At 37.8% G+C, this 24492-nt stretch overlaps 1 protein-coding gene across 7 annotated transcripts in view; it reads left to right on the plus strand.

Moving 5' to 3' along the window:
- The window catches only part of phldb1b (pleckstrin homology-like domain, family B, member 1b), an 84944-nt gene that overhangs the window by 10443 nt on the left and 50009 nt on the right, over positions 1–24492 (plus strand). For 5 of the 7 annotated variants that reach the window (XM_087795051.1, XM_087795055.1, XM_087795052.1 and 2 more), the window contains exons 2-5: positions 1150–1251; positions 3771–3894; positions 4170–4340; positions 22118–22246. In XM_087795051.1, the coding sequence (XP_087651177.1) occupies positions 1150–1251; positions 3771–3894; positions 4170–4340; positions 22118–22246 (526 nt within the window). Of the gene's footprint in view, positions 1–108; positions 214–1149; positions 1252–3770; positions 3895–4169; positions 4341–10908; positions 11195–22117; positions 22247–24492 lie in introns of those variants that run through there. The other 2 variants (XM_087795053.1, XM_087795057.1) reach the window with 2 other exon arrangements.

Raw genomic sequence — 24492 nt, forward strand, 5'->3', positions numbered from 1 at the left:
CAAGGAATTCAGGTCTACTTGAGAAGAGCAAGTGTAGACAGGTCTACCTCCTGAGTGTGCATGTGTGTGTGTGCGTTTAAAGCAGCCATGGTTTGACACAAAGGAGGACAAAGACAGGCTCCTGATAAAAGCTAGGATGGATTTATAGAGAGTTTAAAAGAGAGGATTGAATCTTAAAGTGTGACCAGACACAGTCCGGTCTTTCGGAAAAAGGTAAAGCTAAGATCGATTTATGTGGCATGATGACTAAACATAATTTACTTCTGACAAAATTTCATTGAACTAATACTACAAAATGAATTTTTTTTCTGTTGGATTTGGTCTGCAAATATGTCCTGAATATGTAACCTCAATGTGTCTGCTTATGTTTGTGTACAGTTGCTCCCCTTCCTTGATTCAGTTCTAACTGAACTTTGTTTTGAAAGTTTAGTTTTCACCTCAGACTGTCTTCGGTGTACAGTATAGTGCAGTGCAGTGTAATGGAAAACGTCGATCCAGTTAAAAAAGGATTCTACCTTTCTGTCTGATTATTACCCATTTAAATCATGCTTCCAACATATTGTCAAAAAAACAGCCTTCTTCATACTTGTGCTTCTGCATATTCTCTTTAAAAAAAGGTAAAAAATTGGATTGTGAGCAGCAGAAAATCCAGCTCAACACCAGCTGGAAAAAGCAGCTACTAAATATCTCTCATAAAAAACAAGACAGCAGGAATAGGAAGCCAGAACAGAAAACTAACAACAAATAACACAACAATACTTGCAGTAAGCAGTAATCTTGTTACACTCGTTGTCGGTTTGTTTTGTTTTCTCATGATGATGTTACAACATTTTTTGCGTTGTTAAATTAGATGATGATGTGCATGCCTGCATGTGTGTTTGTTTGTGTGTGTGTGCATGCATGTATAATTTGATTTACAGTGATCTGTGTCTATAAACTAGTTGTGTAAGTGTTTAAGTCCCTGACTTCCTACGTCTCAACCAGCTTGTGCTGGTAAATTCCTTTGCCATCTGTTCGGTAGCATGTGTGCATGCAGTCGCATCTCCGACTTAGCAAGAAAGATAGAGAATGTGACAGTGTGTACTGACAGGTTAGCCATAATAACAAAAGACAAAACAGGGCTGAAATTCCTGTCCCTTGTTTCGACAGGAACTTCATGTGTGTCAAGGAGACGCGGACAGCTCACTGGATATGGACCATCTCAACAGGAACATGCCCGAGAGAGGCCGGCAAACCCACCAGATTTTGCAGGTGAGTGAGTGTGTGTGCGGAGACTTTGGTTCAGAAAGCTAATTTGTTCTTAACTTGGCACACAAACATCATCAGAGGTTGCCACAAGTATATGACGCACCAACAATCCTCTATTTCAGGTTGTTGTAACTGCTCTGGTTAGGGAGACAGGATTCTTGAATTAGACTAATAACTGGACTGATGAGCTCAGGAGAGCAGGTTAGCAGAGCTGTGGATACAAGAAGTAAGATTCAGCTGTTCAATGTTTAGCATACTGGTTGGAAAACCGAATAAGGTATTAATGCAGCGGAGGGTTCTTTAAGAGAAACACACAGTCAGTTCAATCCCTCTCCACCAATAATTATCTAAGCCCGAGAGTCAATAACAATCCGTTCTCGTAAACCTGGCAAGCACCACAAATACACAGCAAGTGTCCAAACTCAACACTGAACTAGGTACTAGGTTTTGATATCCATCACATGTTATTTACCAGTATTATAGACACCAACACGCTTCTCATGGAACCAAATATTGTTTGAGAATTGTAGGAACAAACTTTTTTTCTTTAACTTCAACATTTCAACCACACACCGGAGGGAAGTGGCAGAGATGGTCTGCAAAGTCACCATCCCTTTTTACACTCCCAGTAACCTCAAGTCTCCCTCAACAACATGAAGCCATGAAGCTGTTACCATCAATCCTCTTAGCCTTGAACTCGGGCCTCCATTAGCTTCACAGCATTCACATAATCTTATTAGCGCACTTATTAGAGACCAACTCGCTGGAGGCTGAGTCGATGCTCATACACAGGTTGATAACGGCGGTCGGACAGAGCCAACGAGCCCAGCAGGGCTGATTCGGCCACTACGGCTCATTGACCAAATTAACTGGCTCTGGGTCATGTCGTAATCACATGAGTACTTTTAGATACTTGTATCTAACCCACTTAAGGTGTGGGTCCCAGGGTAGGTAAACAGATGGATAAGCATGTAAGGCATACAATTTATTCAGTTTATGTACATGTCATTTGGCAGCGTGGTTGGTTAGATAGATGTGGTCTGCAGATCAGTAGGTTTACGGCCAGCCTGACAGAGGCGGCGAGGAAGGCCGTGGTCATGCTAAGGTATTTGCTAGAGATAGGGTAATAAAGAAAAATAAAGATAAAGATAAAACAATAATATAAAGGAATTTTGTTTAAATGTTTTTAGTGGAATGGGAAACATGGGTAGAGAGGGTTGTGTTTGCTGTGTATATTCACTGCACAAATAGCAATTAGAATGGGGGCTGGAGCATATTAAAAACAATAATTAATTCAATAGTTAAAAAGCTTAGTTATCTTCCTGAACACCCCGCAGTATACTTTGGCGTCTTCATTTGGAAGCCTTGTTTCCATGGCAACATCCCAAACCCCCTCATTCTGTTCTTAGAGCACATGGTGGTGCTGCAGGCTCAGATAAGACTTCTCTCTGGGGGAAGAGTCCATTGTGGAGAATAACTGACTTTACACCCACATTCCCACTGTCACAGGGAATCACTCAAGTTAATAAGCAGGAATTACCTGTAATTCCCATGTTCCGCTGACAGTGAGTCTTGATATCCCATAACTGCCTGAGCACATGGATGTTTTAGGTCCATATAAAACATGATGTGGCTGATGTAAGTAAGTAAGTAAGTAATAGTTATTTGTAAAGCGCCTTTCTAGACCAGGGTCACAAAGCGCTTTAAGAATTAAAAACAATACACAGTTAAACTTTAAAAAGGCCAAGACACATAAGACAAACACAGGAGTCGCAGAAATCAGGGAAAAGCCTGCACAGATAAGAATGTCTTAAGATGTTTCTTGAAGGAGTCAGTAAACGTCATCAAGCGCAAAGAGAGAGGAAGATCGTTCCAAAGCTAAGGAGCAACAGCCTGGAAGGATTTCTCTCCTCTGGTTCTGAACCGTGTGCGAGGAACCATCAGTAGATTCTGGTCCACAGACTTCAGAGCCTGAGCTGGGGTGTAAGGCTGGATCAGATCACTAATATAAGGAGAAGCCTGACCATGAATAGATCTGAAAGTAAGAACTAGAATTTTAAAGTTGATCCTGAAAGAAACTGGCAGCCAGGGATGAGATTTAAGGATCAGGGAAATGTGTGACAAATACAGATTTTTTTACAGTAAGGTGTTTAATTCCTTGACCTCCAAGGTATTATTGTTCATAAATCTTTTACATAGGGATGAGCGGTCATCTCTGCAGCTCTAACTGAAGTCTATTTGTTACATTTAAAAAAGCAATTAAACTGAAATTTAACACTTCAATTTCAAAGTAGAGGTTTCAAGTTACAGTTCTGGTACAAGAGACAAATTAATCTTACTCAGTATCATCAGTTATTTGACCTACCACAGTATTGTTATGCTAACCTCTTTTCAAATGTTCATGTTGTTTTTTTTACGGATAATTCATTCAAATTTCAACATTTAAATGTATATATTTTAAGGGGTTACGCTGTTGAATTCATGTTAAATTAAAATATTAATGTGGTGTTTCATCTCCGTAGGGAACTCCATTGGATCTGATCGAAACTGGCCAAGGCCTAAAGTTCCAGGCAGAACGACCGCACCTGGTCAGTCTTGGAAGTGGACGTCTGAGCATCGCTATCACTCTGCTGCCCCTGGCTGAAGGTTAGAGCCCTGCATGTCAACTCCAATGCACATCACTTAATGTTTATAAAGAAAGGTGTCTGTCAGAAATGTACTCATTCTGCGTGGATGACACAAAAAAGAACACAACGCACTGTAGAATGGAGGCAATTTGTCCAGAATAATACTGATAGAATAGAGTAGGCATAGAGTTCTAGGTTTAACAGGTTTAAGGCAGTCATCAGGGCTCATCTCTGTATTCTATCTTAAACCCCTATCAGATAAAAAATGATTGATCCTTCATTATTATGTCTCAGGTCGAACCACTGTGGGCCACGGATCAGCCGATATCACTATCCAAGGTCCAGGGGTGGCAGCCCAGCACTGTTACATAGAGTACCGGTCAGGTGTCATCACCCTGCACCCGTGTGGGAATCTATGTGCTGTCGATGATCTCCAAGTAACACAACCCGTTCGTCTGTCACAAGGTACGACTAAGCATCAGTTACTGTTTTGCCAGCACATGCACAATCTCCCCTATTTGGTTCTAAGTGAAGCTGCATAGAAGCCTGAAGTTGTGTTTGATAAATGCTTACTCATAGATTTGAAAATGTTTTAAGCACAGCTGGCGCTATGTGCTCTTATGAGCTCCATTCTTCCCCTAAAAGACATTAAAATGACGTATGTATTAATTTTCACATGGTGTTGGATTATAATGTCTAAAGATAGTTGCTGAAAATTTAAGAAGGGATATGAAAGTATAATCAGAGCAATCAGAATATGAAATGGTTAATTTTAACATTTGAAATTTTAAAAGTCTTTTTTTTAAATTAAAATTCCAAGCATTGAATTATTATTTTTTAAATATTGAATTTAATCATTTATACATTTATTTTGGTTGGATTTTTTTTTTTTTTAATTGAATTCAATAATTTGTATATTAAAAACGTTGAATTAGTAGTAGTTTTATTTTTGAATGATTGAATGAAAAAAAAAAAAATCCATTTTAGTTAATGTTTTATTTTTTTTAATTTTTAGCCAAAGTTATCCAAGTACTCTTCTAGTATGATCTTTTGGCATTGTTAAACTAATATTTTTATATTTAATTTAAAAGGATACAAACTATAATAATATTTAACATTTGGATCGTTTATTTTAATAATGTTGTTATTAGAATATCAAACTATATGTTAACAAAAGTAAGGTACAATTAAAATGCTAAAATAGGTTTTCTATGAATGATTTGGAAGGAATACAAATGAAAATAAGGGGGATAGACAAATAGACAAAGAATTTAAATACACTGTATTCAGCATTATATAAAACAAAAATAAAAAACTTAAATGTTATTTTGCTGTCGGAAACATTCCCCCTTGTCTTATAATTTCTACAACGTCATGTAGGCCCTACAAATACAATCAGAGGCCTGCATGTGGGCCCTTGGCAGGTTGAACTGGATCTGTCCTGAACTGGATCAAGCACAGTGATAAAGTCACCTCCTATAATCAGATAAGGTGTGAAAGAAATCTGGGTCGTCCTTGTTTGTCCCATACAAACTAACTATGGTTATATTTTGTTTTTTGTCTAGGGAGATACTGATTATGACATATATACCTTCTGGATCTGAGATTGAAGTTTTGAGTGTGAATATTTATTTTATTAAATTTCGGGAAATTTAAACAATTTCCCGAAGGAGACCTCCTGAGGGATCAATAAAGTTTTACCTTACCTTACCTTATTATTTATTAAGATTGCAGTCCCTCTTTGTCTGGAGTTGAAATTTTCTACATTGTTGTATGGGAAGTTAGGAGATCGCAATACTGCATTTCTTGAACCAACCAGTTGAGTTTCCTGTAAAAGACAGATGTCTCTGTTTAGTTTTGTTAGTTGATTTTTACATTTTATGAATTTAGCCTGATTTCCATGTCCAAACATTCCAGCTAGTAAAACTAACCATGTCCATCAAACAGTAGATCTAAGAACTCTTTCCGATGTGTGTGCATATGTGCAAGTGTTAGTGGGTGAAAGGTGCAACATAGTGTGAAGAAAAGAAAAGTATGGTGTTGAGAACATATTAATAATAACAAATATAATTATAATAAGAAAAAAACTAAATGTGGGTGAGACGCGAGAGACGTGCGAGTACTATTATTCAAGACTCAAGATATTTATTTTGTCCCTTTGGGGCAATTGGTTTTGCAGCAGTTAAGAAAGACACAGTAACGCACAACCATGGAAGAGGGGATGAATGATTGTTTGAAGGGGTTTGTTTTGGCTGTTGGTTGTCTGAGTCGGTAACCGAAGGGACAAAGCTTGAATCCTGAGTGAAGCGTGTGAGTACATGATATACAGGAGAGGTGAGAGAACGCAGCCTTGTGGGGATCCGGTGGAAGTCCTTTGGATAGGTGCTCGTCGACTTGTATTCTCTGTGACCTGTCGGTGAGGAAAAATGATTATTGATGAGGTCAGTGCAACTGGCCTAAAGTCATTTAAAACTTTTGGGTGGTTGATTTTGGCAAGCGGAATGATAGTGGATTGTTTCCACAAGGTCGGGACTCTATGTTGACCGAGTGACTGGTTAAAAATGTAGTGAAAAGCTGGACCTAATTGCTCAGTGCAGTGGATTAGCATGCGACTGCAAATGTTATCAGGGCCGGGGCTAGTCTTCAGTTTACAGCGCTTAAAGGTTTTAATGAGATCCTGCACAGAGAAGGACAGTGAATGAGAGAAGAGTCACGGAGACTTAACAGACTTCTTTTTAAAAATCTAACGTAGAAGTTGTTGAGTGCCGCTGCCAGTGCCATATCTGAGGTGAAGCCCTCGAGCCTCACTTTTGTCTTGGCTTTGTCATTTAGCCCTGTCATGGTTCTGATACTGAGTTATTGTTCCTCATTTTGCATTCAACCGTTTGTTTAAAGTGCAGCTTGGCTCTCTTTATTTCCTGCTTTATTTCCCTTTGAAGGGAATTAAGTTCAAAAGTGTTACCAATTTTAAAGGCCTTCTTTTTCAATTAGATTTTAAGATGGTTTGCTATTGGGGAAAATCTTGATTGTCTTTTGTGGGATTATATCATCTTGTGCAGTATGTGACCCATGAGCTGACAACATCTGTGAGTTCATCCAAGTCCCGGGAAGATTTATTAAACTCATCCCACACTGTGCCATCCAGACAGCATGGCAGTGCTATAGGTGACGCTTTCCTTCAACTGTGTGTGTTCTGTTGTGAGAGTTTCAATCCGCTCATGACAGAACTCCAAACTATTTTTAATCAAATTGAAAGTCTTATTGGAGCAATTCAATGAGGGCGATCCGAGATTCCAGTTAAGGAGAGTGTTCATTGACATTAAGTTCTCACTAACCTCTCTGTTATGTTCGGTGCTGGTAAAGACGTAAAGTCGGTGAATCCATACGTTTTGGCGAGTCTGGGGCTCGTTTCCTCTTTGTCAAGGTTGTCGATGAATTCCTCTAGTTGCTCGAGGGGTTCCGTGGTTGCGGCTGGATGACTGTTTTTCGTATTATATAGCTCAATAGTTTGTTTATTTTATTGACAGGGGGCCGCCATGTTTTAGTCCCTCGCTTCGTTGTCCCGCGAGAACGGGAATCACTGCGTCATCTCCCAGCGTCTCTCTATCCTGCCATGGCGCACCTGGGTGACGAGTGAGCGTGAGGGTAAACAAAGCTCACACAGTCGAACTATTGTTAAAGTGTTGCTCAAGTCATATTTAGTTTATTTTCCTGACCAATGTAATGGTTCAACTTAGCATACAATACAAGTACAGTGCTAAATTATTCTTTTCATTCCACCCTAGGAAATATTTGAATAATTTAATTTAACACTTAAGAACATTTTAACTGACATTTCTTCCCAATAATAATTCTTCCCTTAATATTTTTTAGAATACAGTATATAACATTACAACTTTTTCTTGTTGTTTATTGTGTCATTTACAGACAGTTTTGGGTTAGTTACTTTAAAATAGTAACTTAGTTACACTACTTGTTACTTCTTTCAAAAGTAATGTAAAGGTACTTAATGTTACTTTCAAAGTAACAACTTACTTGGGAAATTAACTTTTTTTTCTAAGATAGAGGAAGAAAGGTAAATTTGCCATGTGTATGTGCCAGTGTAAGTTAGGATGCTGTCATTATCAATTCAGAAAAGTTAAGAACAGTGAATCAAATAAACAAAAACAAACTAAATATTTCTGTGGCCAATGCAGACTGGACATTTGTGAGAATCTCAGCGGGCCTGATTCTAGTCCAATTCATTTTCTTAGAAGTCCTCCTCCAATTGATCACACAAACCTATTACATAAAAACAATACAATACAATTTAACAACACTACATTAAAAACACAACAAACTTGAAAGTAAAATACAAACCATATAAAACTCAATGTGTTAAATACAATTAAACAACTTGAAAAATAGTAAGTGCAGACAACAGTGAACTAGTCAAACCCACAATGTAAACAAAAAGAGCATTTCCTTCTTATTGGCTGACAGACAGAAAGTGTTTTCTGTGTCTTGACTGACTTTTTTTTTATTGAAGTATACAGTGTTCATTTATAGTGTTTAGAAGTTAGTTTCAAAAATCAAACGTTCTTGAACCCACCATAGCAATCCCCTTGTCATTGAATGCATCACTGATGTGTGTGAAGGAGGTGCAAAGAAAATTAACAGATGTTATGTTTCTTTCAATCTAACTCGTCCAGCATTCATTGTTATTTTATTTTTCAAATAGTAATAATCATTGCCAAGTGAGCTAACTGAACTAAATGATAGTGCGTGAAGTAGTGTGTTACGAGTAAGTGAGTCACTGTTAAAATCACGTTAATGATTAATGTGTTACATTTTTTAACAGAGTAATTAGTTATAGCACTTTCTTCAAAAACTAACGTAGGATAATGTTAATGAGATGAGGACGGCAGTATTGAGGTAGACAAGGAGATGTTCTGATGCATAATTGCTCAAGTAAGCTGTATGGAGACACAGTAAAGAAGAGAAAGATGTATTCAGGACGACTAGACAGACAGAGAAAAGCATGTTCAGCAGGATAGTTGATCTAATACAGCAGGGACAATGGTATCAAGTGAAGAAAGCATACAAGCAGGGATTTCTTTTTAAGTACATGAAAATGTTTGAGGGCAACTCATGTCCAACTCCAACTCCCCTGACTTACTCACATGTTTCAAATGTTAAAGTTTTTCTCTCCAAGAAGTTCCTCATCATTATGAAGTTTTAAAGTTATTTTCTTATAAATTTTCCCCCGTCTGAAAAAGCGCTGAACAAGAGGTTACAAGAGCAAAGTCTATCTTACATTACAGCACTACTATACACAAAGTTAGAGACAACAGGTCATCCTGACAACAATATAAGTCTGCTGTCAACCTAAATCTGGAGAGTGCTCACTAAACAATGAAATTTCACAAATACCATCAGAAGGAGTAAATAAATTTCCGGCTTTCAATCGGGAGCATTGAATCAGACATTTCGGCCCCTTATACTGTATAATCACAATCATACTCAGTACTTTTAAAAAAAAAATCCATGGTTATTAATCTTTTTATCATTCATTAGTCCATTTGTTTTTCCGATATCAATTAATTGTTTAAAACAAATTCGAATTTAGATTGTCACCTAGTCAATAAGTCGAAGATTTTACTAAATTAACAAAATTTCATAACATTTTAATGTCTTTTTTTTTTTCATTATTCATAAGTATTTTGTTTTGTTTTATTTTTATTAGATTCTTTTTTCATTATTTATATGATATTTTAAAATGCCACTTATAAAATTCAATGTTGCGTTTACAAAAGTGGTTATAAAAGTTTTCTGATTTAACAAGGAACATTTTTGGCTTAATGTATCGTTATTAAACAAACACTGGAAGTCTTGAGTTGATGTGGATTTTGCTGATTTTAATTCTGCCAGTGGATTAAAGATGTAGTATTTTGTGTGAGGCACAAGCTGGTGTATTGCTTGAATATTAACCCTCCGCAAATTGCACCAAAATACAGTTCAGTCTCTTAGTGAAAGTAATATTATTTTTTTAAATACTTAACATTGTATGTTTATTGTTATAATTATATTATTAGGAGTCTATGTGGAGAATTAGACATGCACATATTACAAAAATTAGTAATAAGACTCAAAGTGAGTCTGTTATTGTCAGCCTTTTCTGAATCACTAGAAAGCAAGATCAATTCCTGAACTTGACAATTAAGTTCGATACGATTATGATTAATGATCCCAATCCAATCAATTCTATTATTTTTTCATTTTTTTGATTTTTCATTTGTACCATTTCTGTCAAAAATGTACTGCGTCAGACTCTACCTCCATCTCTTCTGAGTTTGAGCTCGCACATACTAGTGAAGTGAAGAAATGAACACAGACCTAGAGAGACTGTGCTGTGGGCAACACTCTGAGAACTGCATCAGTAACATAACCACATCTAAAGGGGTGCTGCGAATAGCAAGGGTTGTTTTGAACGACACCCTTGCAGTAGTTGATGAACAAGAGAACAGCTTGGACAGTGGAAAACTTGACTTTTCTAGACTCAAGGGGACATTAGAGTGCAGACTAATGTAACATGTCATTGTTCGAGTCTACTGGAGCATTTTATTTCAGTGCCTCAGAAGTTGTGAATACTGTGTTCAATTATTGTTTTTCTAAATTAACTTTGAAACTTTTTTAGGATTAAAAAAACTAATATGTAACAGTATAAAGTTAAGGAGTAAGGACAATCATATCTATTATTAAGCATTGTTTTTGGGGGGGGGGGGTCATTTGATTTTTATCATACTTGATAAAGAGAGTTTTCAACTGCTTTTAGTGCAGTTTAATAGTAAGTTATAAAGGTTGTTCTGCCTTTTAAACAAGAAGAGTTCTAATCCCTAAACTGTAGTATCCATTCTAAACCTAAGGCTCATGATCAGATCTAGTTCTACTTGCTGCTGCTGTAGCTCCTCCCCCAGCAGTGGGACCTTCTCCCTTCAAGCTCCCCTCCTCGTCCTGACTCAGATTCTCCTTTCCGTCAGACTGTGTCAAACCAGCTGCTTGTGAGATTTTTCTTCATTCGCAAACTTCTCCAGCTCTGGGCTGTGATGGAGACAGAATCCCTCTCTGGACCGGGATTGTAGCTCTTCAACTGGGGCAGGAGCCGTGAGACGCATCGACTAGATCCAAGTCTCTGGGATTTAATACTTATCATAACAAAAGGAGGGAGAGACAAAAAGCGCATAAACGCTGCTGTTGTTCTTTAAAAAGAAAGTGACAAACACGTGGTTTGTTTTAAAGGAGAAGAGTCATGCAGGGGACTTTCATTCATTGGACATAACGTAAGTGTGACTTTCTATGTTCTCCTCTGAAGTCATATTCAAACATCAGGCTTTGCTTTCGTCAATACTTAGGTTTGCGGACAAACAAGTCGAGTTCAGTTGTAACTTTTGTTTAACATGGTTTTCTTTCGTGGTTTATTATCGCTAAAAGTTGAGCTGTTGACACCTGCTGAGAGCTCGTTCACTTGGGTTCGATCTCCCTCGGCCTGAATCCGAGTTCTGTTTTTAGACCTGGAGTCTGCCAGACCTGTCATCCACCCTGATACAAGCAGACCCCGCTGGCCCTGTCCACTTCTATTCCTGTTCTACACTGTGACCCAACCACCAGGCCTTCCTGGTCACCGGGAGAGACCGAAGCCTTTCTTTTTTTTCAACTTCTTCGCAGGTCAGAGTGAAAACTTCTGCTCAGCCAGGATAGATCCAGAGCTATTGGTTCAGAAGACAGAAATAACAATCCAGACATTGTAGCTCCATGATCCACATTTAAGGATCCTCTTAATGCATTGAAGTCAGACAAATGCAGGTGCATTTGTGGATGAAGAGCATTGATCATCAAAAGTCTATCCATTGTTAAAGGTATTATATAGTTCAATGTGTTGCAATACATGCATGAACCCTAATATAAGTAAGGCTATAGTGAGTGTGATCATATGTAGGTTTGGCAGCATAGCTCAGGAAGTGAGACCTGAGGTATTGTCTGGCCTGTGTTTACTACAATTATTATTTTTAATCTCTAGGGATTTGGCAATATAGCACAGGTAGTACACTGTGGCTAGTAAGACAAAGTAAAAAAGAATCATGGTGTAATGTATTCAAGTGAGGCGGGTCTCTGAAGGCTTTTTTCAGTGTTGTATGTGTGTAATGTGGACGTTTTGTTTGTTTACTCATCTACTCTGAAGTGAGATTTGCTGGCAGTCTTACAGTTTAATTATCCACCTTGGCTTTTATTTACATATAATTGCATGGATTTTGTACTCAAACACACACCTAAATCTAGAAAATGTTACACATTCAAATATATTAATATGTATGAAACTGCATGTGCACAAATAATTTTTACTCTACCAATACAGTACATCCTCTGTCTCGATCTGCTCGTATCCCCTTGTGTTTGTGAGATGGAACACAATGCAAGTGCCAAGGGAAACATAATGAAGTGCGGTTGGTATTCTCCACCTTTGATGGGCAGGGGGACTGCACCCAGCTTCATGGCCAATTCATTGAGCCAGTTCTTGCTGCAACTTGAACTTGAACTTGTTCAGCTACAAACTGACTAACACGAGAGGGATTTCGTCTCACAAGGGGTGGACTGACTTGGTTGGCTCAGTCACGATCGCTCCTTCTGGAAAGTCCCTGTTGCACATACCTGCATCAACCTTTGAACTTTCTGGATCCAATGAAAAAAATCTTCGACTCACATCCTGCCTGACTGATCAAAAAAGATTAAAACGTCTACGACTCTGGTGGAGTAGAGTTGTGGGTGAGATATTTAGGCGGGATCGGCTTGAGTTCTGTGACTCTTTGTGTGGTTTGCTCTGTTGCTTCATGTATAATTGTTAAATCATTCTCAAGATCTTGCCTAGATTATTGAGATAATCATATTCACCTCTTTAACAGGCCCTTCCTGAAATTGTATCTGTATTAATAGATAATTAATATAGGGCTGGAATGTTCCACAGTAGCTGGACACCATTGATGCATTAATAAACAAAGTAGTCTGTGTCATGCCACATGCTAGACTAGACGCTTACTTTTCCAGTCAGTCAGTGTCAACAACACTGGGAACTAACTTGTAGATGACGATCAGGGTGTTGTCAGAGCCTCAGGTCTGGACCATCTGCACTAGAAGCTTGTTAACAACTCTCTTTAGTTCCCTAACAAAAGGAGGGCAGGAAGTGGTGGGGGATGTGGGGAACATCTGTGACCAGTTTCTGACACATCATTGTTGGTACGACAGTGTTATTAAAGGGATCACCAGCTCTCCTCATGGAACTTTTACAAATATACGCAGGTCAGATTGTAACATTTGACCTATGTGCTGCTTTAAGGGCACCTGATAAACTGCTGTGCTCACAATTTTAAAATCAAGTCAAAATCATCGACAATCTGAGTGTATGTTACGGCATGCTAAAGTTTCTGTAACGTGGAAATTCACTCAAATATCTTTGTTTACAACAAATGATCAGCAAACAACAATTTTTTTTGTGTGTTGTCTAAAGTAGGAACATACGACACTTTTCTTGTTGCTTGGTGTCTTTGTCAGAGCATGATGTTTAATGGCAGCAATAGAATAATGACTCACACAAGGAGATTGACTTCTAGGTTCCACGGCAAAAAGTGGTTCCTGTATTTTTCAGTTTTTTTCGTTATGCTGCTCTTTACATGCAAAAATAAACTACACGATTAAGTTGCATTCGATTGACCCTACTGTCACATAGTGTACACTTAAAAAAGTCAATTTAAGTTTATATTAATCAATAACAAGCTAAAATATAGAAAAAGTTATTTTATTCTAATTAATAAATTTTTGTCATGAGAAATGGTCATATAATCCACATTCTTCTTACTTTATTGTATTTATTTTCATTCTCTGGTACCAGGTTGGTCTAAAGATTAGAATACATGTCATTTGTTCCGACAGTCATTCTCGCTGATGGGAATTCAGGCTTTCTCTCTCCGTCAGCTTTCCAGACCAGTATTCCTCTGGCATGCAAGACTGCATTTGATTGCTTTTAGACAGACTTTACGACATTTTCTTAGTCTGTAAAAAATCTGCCTTCCATGGCAAATAACAGGCTTAGTTATTTACATGTATTTGTCGTGAAATCAAGTGCCACTGTACCAAGAATGATCACGTGTTGGATTGTGAGCTCATTTTAAATTTAGAAACGTCACATACAATTAAATTGTTCCAGTAAAACCAAATAAGAAGTGTAGCTAGCTACAGTGTTGATTATAGAGAGATTTATCAGAGAGGCATTGGTCGTACAGAGGAAGACCTTTAGATCATTCTTGATTAAGTTCTTTGTTCTTGACTAAGTTTGTGATTATTCAGTGTTGTTTTGAGTTAGTGCTATCAACACAAATAACACAAATTCACCACGCAAAATCTTTTAAATTATTTCCATTATTTTGTCAAGATAATATCCATTTGGGTGGGAAACACCTCAAATAGTTGCATCAATTTAAAACTGGCTAAATACGCAGTGTTGTCAAAAGTTATACCAATACCTTTTAGTTGAAATATTAATCATTTTCAGTTTGGCAATAATTGTAAAATCAGGCATGTTACAATTAAAAGATTAAATAATGCTTCATTAATGCCCTACACTTTAACTTGCTGTAAAGGAGTCATCTATTCCTCCTCCATTTGTTTCATACTCACATTTCTTCAGGGTGTGGTGTACAAATCCCACATCTCAGTTTACCTGTCTAAAGATTTAAAGTATTGTCAAAATAATTTAATTTCCATTATGTCCAAATTTCCACTCTCACCCTGTATGGATGTTGATATTTTGGTCGATCTGTTAGGAGCTGAACAATATATCAATATCATATCTCTTTCGAGATGTTAAAATAAAAAAGATATTAACATTGCAAAACCAACATTTTCACTTGATCCATCCTGCATTTGATCCTGCCTATTCAGCCAACCACAAACCTCCCTTGCAGTGATTGAAAGCTGGAACCAACTAATGGCAAACAGTTAGTTAGTAGTCATTTTAAAGCACTGCCCTGATGTCAAGATATCAGATGTACCGTTTCTTTGCCGCCCTTTATTTACTGTTCTGGAGAACATTGAAACACCATCTCTCGCTCCTTTGAGTAAGTACATGTAGTGAGTCTGACCTAAGTCACTAGTAGTAAGTAAGTAAGTAAGTAATTTTTATTTGTATAGCGCTTTTCTAGACCAGGTCACAAAGCGCTTAAACAATCAAAACAATATTCAATAAACGATATACTTTAAAGGGCAAGATAAAACTGATAACACAACAGGAGTTCCAGAAAATCAAGGAAAAGCCTGAACAAATAAAAACGTCTTAAGATGTTTCTTGAAGGAGTCAGTAGATCATCAAACGCAGAGAGAGAGGAAGATTGTTCCAAAGCTTAGGAGCAACAGTCTGAAAAGATTTCTCTCCTCTGGTCCTGAACCGTGTGCGAGGAACCATCAGTAGATTCTGATCTACAGACCTCAGAGCCCGAGCTGGGGTGTAAGGCTGGATCAGATCAGTGATGTAAGGAGGAGCCTGACCATGAATAGCTCTGAAAGTAAGAACCAGAATTTTAAAGTTGATCCTGAAAGAAACTGGAAGATCTCAGTTCTCCTTGTCCCGGACATGCATAGCTACAACACAATGTACTTTCTCTTGAGCTGGTGTCTATATGTCTACATCCATACCTGCTGTCTTTCAAAATGGCAAGTACACATTTTTTTGTTAACAAAGCACATTTTGAAATTTGATTGACTTGAAGTACAAGCTCTTGAAGCTGCTGTTCTTGCAGTAACAGTGAGAAACCACTCAATGTAATGAAGCTAGAGGAATGGATGAGTTGTTCCTTCAGTGCTGATGGAGACATTTCGTCCTTCCACCATGGTCAAGAGAATCACTCCATTTAATTAAATACGCTGGTCATGCACTAGTGTGGGGTGCAACCATGAATTTGATCTTATCATTCTCCACCTATGAATAGGATTCTACTTGTAATTAAGTTTGTCAAGATACCAAAGTTTTAGTAGTATAGTAGATATTATTACGTCAGTCATACGATACCTTTCGATACAATGTTTAAAAAAGAAGCTTTTACTTTTTACCTTGATTTAACAGCAAAATCACCAATTAGCCATTTTAAGAGAGGTGATGGTAACATTTTTTTCTTACAAATGTGCGATTAAGCAAAAAAAACAACATACAGCTATAATACATTCAAGCAGTGGTTATGTGCAGCATTCAAGTATGATAACAAAATGATACAATTATCTAATGAATTTGCATAAAAATAACAAAACATACAACTATTTTGCATTCAATTAGTAGTGATTAGCAGCCATCAAGTATTTTTGTTCATAATTTCTTTGCTTTTGAAACAGAAACATGACTCTCTTGCTTTTGGTGTCATCAGACTGATACTGTAAAGGTAAAAGTAAAAGTTTTATTTCAAATAAGATGAGCTCAGCAACACTCAGGAAGCATCTAATTTTACTTAATTGTTAACATACTTAAAAGTATTTTTAAAAAGTAGTCGTTTGAAGTGAGTGTTGTTTTCACAAAATAGCAGAAGCCATTTTTTCAGCGCTCACAAGAACTCGTGTTTTTTGTACTTTAGCTACAAAAACAAGCCCGTATCATATTTTTCCTGGTTGCTGCCAAAGTATCGGTTCTTACGACAACCATACTTAATGTAATTGTCAAAATGACAATGTGTGTTGTGTATGTGGTGGAAAGTTTTGGAGTAGATGCTGGTTGAACACATTCTGATTTCTGTCGTCACTTTTTGCTGACCTAAGCCTCAGACAGAACTAATCCTCAGATGTTTGCGAACAACTGCTACGTGAAGAGAATCAAATATATTCCTTTGCATCTTGCCCTGAAATGGTTGGGGAACAGCGCAAGTTAGTCCTGCAAGATCATTTAAGCGTTGTGCCATTTCACATTGCTCTCGGATATTTAGTGGGTTAAACCTTAATGGTGGGCTAGTTTGGTTTAGATGACTAATTTGCATTTTCCTTCTCCAAATATGTGAAATGTTGCTAAATCCCTAAACTAAATTAACCTCTGCTTACTTATTTAGGAAAAATGTGTTGAGTCTGAGACTTTTATGAGACAAATCTGAAAAGTATTTGCATTAAAAGAGATCTTACATCCAGAGCTAGGACCGAAACCCACAACCTTTCAGGCAATGGGCCAACACTCTACCATCTGAGCCATGACACTCCATACTTGTGCTATATAATGGAATGATAGTCTCACAGTGAGTACCGTGAAACACTCCTGATCCAGGCTCTATTTGAGAAATACCAGAACAAATTAAGAGTGCAATTTCAAAATGAATTATCTTCAGTAATTAGAAATGACTGTAAAAACAATACTTAATATTGAAAAGTTGAAACGGTATAGTATTTTCACAGTAGATTCAATAATTTAAATTAATCAATTAACAACCACACTGTACTTCATATTTGTTTATTTTTTTCTTTTATTTGAACTTTATTTGCCATCCATACAAATGAAAAAAACAGTGACTCGGTCACTAGTGTCATAATAGCGCAAATCTAGTAAAGTGCAAATATCAAGAATAGTGCAAATGTATAGTAAACAAATGTGAACCGTTTGAACCATGGCGTTGAACTAACTTTTATTTTGAAAATAATAAACCGGGCCTGCCCTGGCCCTACATTTGTTGACAAAGGCTTTCTTGAGCTCATATTGAGATTAATATGAGAGCTGGCACTCCTCTAGAAATCCAGGATCCACTAGAAAAGAGAAACTGTAAGAGAATCTGAGAACTCGAATAGTGAGCAGTGAGAGACAGTATTTCTCCCTGAGATATAACTAAGATCAAATTGAGAAATATTCGAAGATGGCACAGTATGTCTCATTTTTTCCTTAGTTGAGATCAGGGAAAGAGACAGCTGTGAGAAGATTTAGAGTACTTGCACAGTGCTCACTGTGAGACTTAATTCTCAGGATGGACATTTGAGAAGAATGAGAAAACCACTTTTGTCTCGATCAGTGCTCATTTATATCTAGGAGATGTAAATGTGACATGAATGAGATCTGATCTTCAATTTTGCTTTGCTATGGGTGTGTACCTTTTTGAAAAAATGTCCACGACTGATGTTCATGTGGCAACAAACCTACATCTAACAAAAAATGATATTAAAAATTATGCATATTTAAAGATAGATTAATGTCACAATTGCATCCAGTCAATGCATGAATAATGTTCCTGGCTACATCAATCCTTAAAACTCTGCATTAGCTGCCTTTTTTTTTTCACGATCAATATTACATTTCTGTTTCTTACTTTCAGAGCTATTCATGGTCAAGCTCCTCCTTACATCACTGATCTGATCCAGCCTTACACCCCACCTTGGGCTCTTAGGTCTGTGGATCAGAATCTACTGATGGTTCTGCGCACACGGTTCAGGACCAGAGAAGGGTCTACTGACTCCTTCAAGAAACATCTTAAGACATTCTTATTTGTTCAGGATTTCCCTAATTTTCTGGGACTCCTGTGTTTGTCTTATGTTTTCTTGGCCTTTTTGATATTTAAAAAAAATTGTAGGTATTTTTAAATGTGTACTGCTTTTGGTAATGTGTAAGGCACTTTACAAATAACTATTACCTACTTACTTAGCACTTGGTTCTGCAACCTTCCATTATAAAGTTGCACTGTCACGTGGAAACTCTGTGTTGTCAAATAATTAACAAAACTGAAAAAAAAGGTTTCAGTCACTTTGAGTTGAATCAGTTGCTCTTTCCGGAAGCTGTTGCTGATGTAGAATGCTATTGGAATGTTTAGGACCAATCAATGTAAATTTTAAATATTTATCTAAATTCGATGTGTTGCATGTTGTTAAAATGAAGATTTATGGTTATTTCACTGCACATTTGAGAGGATTTTGATTTAAAATAAATATTTAAAAATGATTATTATAATTATATAATTTTTTAAATGAAGCTTGTTAAATAGTGCAAAATAAGTATAAACAAGTGTCTTCCTTTTTATGCTTCGTGCTCCATATTAATTTACTATTAACTGTAAGATTGTCTACTCCTTACCCTTACGCTAACCAAGAAGTCTATTTGGATTGGGTATGCATGTTTGAAATCTGTATTTGTGGTGGACAATCACAGTAACGTGTCAGTGCCATATTGCGTCACTGCTTGTGTGATCCATTTTCTCTGGTTAATGGTTCAATACCTGCCCTTTGAACATGATTCATGGCCGCAGGACCTGACAAACACATCCTTACAAGATGATCAATTCGTAACTGGGCTATTGTCTGCTCTTCAGTGTGGCGTTTGTTCTCAAAATGGTTATTCCATCATTATCTGCTGATGGGTCATGCCGCTAGGATGGCAGGATGGATGAGTGATAATTTATAGAAGTGCATCAGTTCCATCAGCATTTTAAGTGATTGACTTTAAAGTGATAGTTCACCCACAATAAGGGTTAGGAATATTAGTAATGGTAATTCATTTAGTTTCAGAGTTATAGGCAAAAATGCATGTCATTTTAATTAAGCGACTGGAGCTCAGCGGTCTTTGTCGTTTTCTTCGTCCATATTAAGCACTTCAAAAAAGAAAAAAATTAAATAAGTCTTTATTTTAAGCTGATTTGTAGATGTTTAAAGAATACAGCTGGTTCTAGTGGTAAACACACTCGCTATCCTCAGTGCTCCTGTGCAGTCTTATTTGTTTACACTCATAGCAACGGCATAAAAAACTACTGATATGAAACTACTTATCTTCAGTGCAATATCTGGCGTTATCATCACACATGACAGACCCGTTCCTTGTTATTATACCATGATGTCATGATTAAACTGTTATGACCCAGACTTGAGTATATACCTGTGCTATTGTACAGTGGTATACAAAAGTTTGGGCAAGATTTCATGATAATGTTAATAAGAGAAGATTTCATATTATACAAAGATGAAGACATTTGAGTGTTTTTCGGACCAAAATTATTAGAGTAGCATTACATCGTTTTATTATGATAAAATTAAATGTAAAAAATGTTATGTGCAAAAGTTTGGACACGCTTTTAATCACATTCATTTCAAGTCCATTTATAGCTGACATGGAAATTGTTTTGATTAGCTTGTGAGACCTTCAATTACAAAGACAGAAGGAACCAATCGTGGAAAAGGCTGTTTAACAGAGGTAATTGCTAGCCGTGCTTGTCATAGGATCTTTTTTAGACAGTGGAAACATGGGAGCATCTAACCAACTCTCCACTGACCTTAAAATCTTAGATAATTCATTATCATGAATAAGGAGAAGGGTACAAGAAATATAAAAAAAATGTCCATCTCCACAGTCAAAAATTAAGTGCAGAAATAGAAGGTAACAAGAACAGTACTTGTAAAGGAAAGGCACAGGTGAAGGATAGTTAATAATTGTCACAGCCAAGCCACAGAACACCTCCAGAGAACTACAAGAACATCTGGCTACTGATGGTGTAGTTGTTCATCGTTCCACAATCCAGTGTACTTTGCACCAGGAAGAGCTCATTGGATGGGTGATGCGCAAAAAGCCTTTCTTGGTTGTTCGTCACAAGAAGAGATGCATGAGGTCTGCAAAAGTACATCTGATCAAGCCAGAAGCAATTTGGAAAAATATATTGTTGTCGGATGAGACTAAGATAGAGTGATTTGGTCAGAGGAGGAGGAGGTATGCATGGCAAAAAACTTGCAGCAAAAGGAGGCTCTAAGAAATATTAATGTAATTATTTATTTGGGTTGCCCACATTTATGCACATGCCTATTTTTTCTTATATGCACATACAATGTTTCTGTTGGACCAATAAAAATGATTTCACTACTGAAATGTTTCTGTTTTCATAAGGTATATATCCATAGGTTAAAATTAAGTTTCTGCTTCAAAAGCTCAGCAAGTGACAAACTGATGCAGTGATTTTCCTAAGGGGTGCCCAAATGTTTGCATACCAGTGTATAATAAAAGAGACTGAAAAAGTACTGACTCAGCCAGAGCAAGGACTGAGAGGTGCTGGCAGGATCTGAAGGAAAAAGAGAAGAAGACTGCTGAGGAAGAGAGTGTGAGGGTACAGCAGCTGAGCTGACGTGGCTCAGCACACCACAGCTTAACTTCCTGACCACAGTGTAGAACTGAGCATGGAGCTTTCACTGACGGAATACACTGAGGGAAAGATTTTGAGTTTCCATGTTCCAAACACTTGACAAACCTGTAGCCAATAGCTCCTTACATCAGTGATCTGATCCAGCCTTACACCCCAGCTCGGGCTCTTAGGTCTGTGGATCAAAATGTACTGATGATTCCGTGCATACGCTTCCAGACCAGAGGAGAGAAATCCTTCCAGGCTGTTGCTCCTAAGCTTTGGAACGATCTTCCTCTCTCTCTGTGTTTGATGGAGTCTACTGACTCCTTCAAGAAACATCTCAAGACATTTTTATTTGTGCAGGCTTTTCCTTGATGTTCTGAGACTCTTGTGTTTGTCTCTGTGTTGTCTTGACCTTTTAAGTATTTACTTTATTGGGTATTTTTTGATTGTTTAAGCGCATTGTGAGCCTGGTCTTGAAAAGCGCTCTATAAATACTAATTACTTACCAACTTACTCACACCCTCTACACCAACCATGTGTTATTGTCTCTCTCTTCAAGAAGCTATACATAACATTTTGACATTAATTTTCTGGGACTCCTGTATTTGCCTTTTGTCTAGGCCTTTTTGAGTTTTTAAATGTGTAGGTATTTTTAAATGTGTTTTGGTTTTGATTGTTCATTGTGACCCTGGTCTAGTAAGGCGCTTTACAAATAACTCTTACTTACTTACTTACTTAGTACATGACAAACATATTCTTACAACTGGTTATTGATAGTCAACACTAGAAGCTAAGACAAAGACAGTTTTATTAATACTTCAAATAGGAAATTTCATTTTCAGAAGAAGCATCTCTGGTACAGAAATGGAATAATGAGTGATACAAGGTTAACAAATGTAGGTGACAGATGTTTTTTTCTCATTATGATGCCTATTTAAAAAAAAGTACTCTTTCCTTTTAATAATCTGTGAAGCAATTTACTAAAAACTTGTCCAGCGTTCTTAATATAATGGGGATACTAATGGTTTGGGAAGCACAACCTTATCACTAGTTACTTTGAAACAGTCTTTGTAATGTTATAATCTCTAAATCAAGCTGCTTGTCTTTCAGGCTGTATGCTGTGTTTTGGACAGTCTGCCTTTTTCCGCTTTAACCATCCAGAAGAAGCCATCAAGATGAAAAGTATGACGCCTCATTCAGCAGCAGGAGGGTCCATTGGGGATTTCCGACTGTGTTCAGGTGACATATTCCCTCTGTGATTTGAATGTAAAGCATGAAGTCTGAATGGACCAGATTGATGCAGGGGGCCTTAATGAGGGAGGAACAGGTGAATGCTTACGCAGCAGTAAAACAGAAGCAGGGAAAGCCAATGGTTGCATTTAGTCATCCACTTTTTAAGTACATATAACTGCTTCATTTAAAGACTGCAATTATGTCTTTGTTTGTTTTTTGGGGTCATTGGGGGTATGTTTGTGTTGTAGTCAAAAACGGTCAACTAGCACAAGGCAATATAAAATATATTAGAACCACCAAAGCCTCTTAAGGTGATTCCTAACTATTCTAAAGAATAGATTTGATGATGGGATGTGCTGTTGAGTGATGGAGAGCTTCTCTCCCACTCTCCTGTGTTTTAAAAAAGTTGTACACACGGGACAGTTATTGAGCATTTCCTCCTTTGTTTGTCATCGGCCTGAATCCCCAGAGTATGTGCTGCTCTGCCGGATACCGGCGAGTTCCGCAAGAATTCAAGGAAGAGAGACTTCTGTTCCGGTGTACAGGTTAAGAGAAGACAAGCAGCAGCTTGTCTGGACTCCGAGGTCATCTGACATGCTTGATGTCTGCGCTGCATTCTTCCTTGGGATGTGTGTGACAGCGCATCAATGGTACTGTTTGCCTGGACCTGAAAGAAGTTCCTGGGGCCTAAACAGCTGCTGGAGTGGTGGTCAGATGTTTTTATTTCCTCTTCGGTATTTACACTGGAGCTGGCCTTGTAACCCACGTGACACCTGGAGAAGCCTTCGAAAGTCCCGCTTTGCTCCGCTGTCACTGCCTCAGTGACGTCATCAACGCTGTATATTGGCCTGTTGAATGCTTGCTCCCTTGCAAATAAATCCTTTTCTCTAAATGATCTCTTCATAAGAGAAAGTTGGATTTATTTTATTAAAACGGTCAAAACAGGAGTCCGTTCCGTTTGCTCCAACACGCCGTCACTTCCGGTTCTTATACTTCGCTTTGTGGAGAGAAATGGTCAATGCAGAGTGTAACGGCCCCCACCCGAGTACATTTGAATGATAGATTGCAAGAGGGCAAGTTAGGAAGTTTGCTCTGCGGGTGATTGAGACACAGGCAAGTTGAAAGAAGCATTTGCCCCGGGCCAGGAAATTTGCCTTAAATATCGCGATTTTTCTACAGCTCGAGACCATTTCTACCGGGGCTATTGAACTCTAGAGTTGCCAGAAGAAAGTGCGTCCGATCGACTGTAAAGCTTGTATTTTGTTTGACTTGAAGCGGTGAATAAACGACCCGTTACACTCTGCATTGACCATTTCTCTCCACAAAGCGAAGTATAAGAACCGGAAGTGACGGCGTGTTGGAGCAAACGGAACGGACTCCTGTTTTGACCGTTTTAATAAAATAAATCCAACTTTCTCTTATGAAGAGATCATTTAGAGAAAAGGATTTATTTGCAAGGGAGCAAGCATTCAACAGGCCAATATACAGCGTTGATGACGTCACTGAGGCAGTGACAGCGGAGCAAAGCGGGACTTTCGAAGGCTTCTCCAGGTGTCACGTGGGTTACAAGGCCAGCTGCAGTGTAAATACCGAAGAGGAAATAAAAATGAATGTATAATATTTTTTTTATAACAGAAGATTCACTTATATATGACAGAGTAACAAGAGCAACTGTGCAAGAATGTGCTGGAAGACCAGTGTTTGTACTGTTTTTGTAGGAGTTTTAAAGTAATTGCAGTGAATATTTTCAAGGAATCAAGTTATATATTATGTTTGTTTACAACTGTAATTATTGTAACTAAATGAACCGCCTGCAGTTGATTCAGAACTCTGACCCGCTCAAGTAGAATAACTCGCATAGGCAACAAACCTACATATAACAAAAAATGACATTAAAAATGATGCTTATTTAAAGATAGATTAATGTCACACTTGCATCCAGTCAATGCATGAATAATGTTCCTGGCTACATCAATCTCTGCATTGGCTGCCATTTTCTTTCACGATCAACTTTAAAATTCTGGTTCTTACTTTCAGAGCTATTCATGGTCAGGCTCCTCCTTACATCACTGATCTGATCCAGCCTTACACCCCAGTTCGGGCTCTGAGGTCTGTGGATCAGAATCTACTGATGGTTCCTCGCACATTGTTTAGGACCAGAGGAGAGAAATCCTTCCAGGCTGTTGCTCCTAAGCTTTGGAACGATCTTCCTCTCTCTTTGCGCTTGATGGAGTCTACTGACTCCTTCAAGA

Source organism: Callionymus lyra, chromosome 7 (assembly GCF_982586985.1).
Source record: "Callionymus lyra chromosome 7, fCalLyr1.hap1.1, whole genome shotgun sequence".
Lineage (NCBI taxonomy): Eukaryota > Metazoa > Chordata > Actinopteri > Syngnathiformes > Callionymidae > Callionymus > Callionymus lyra.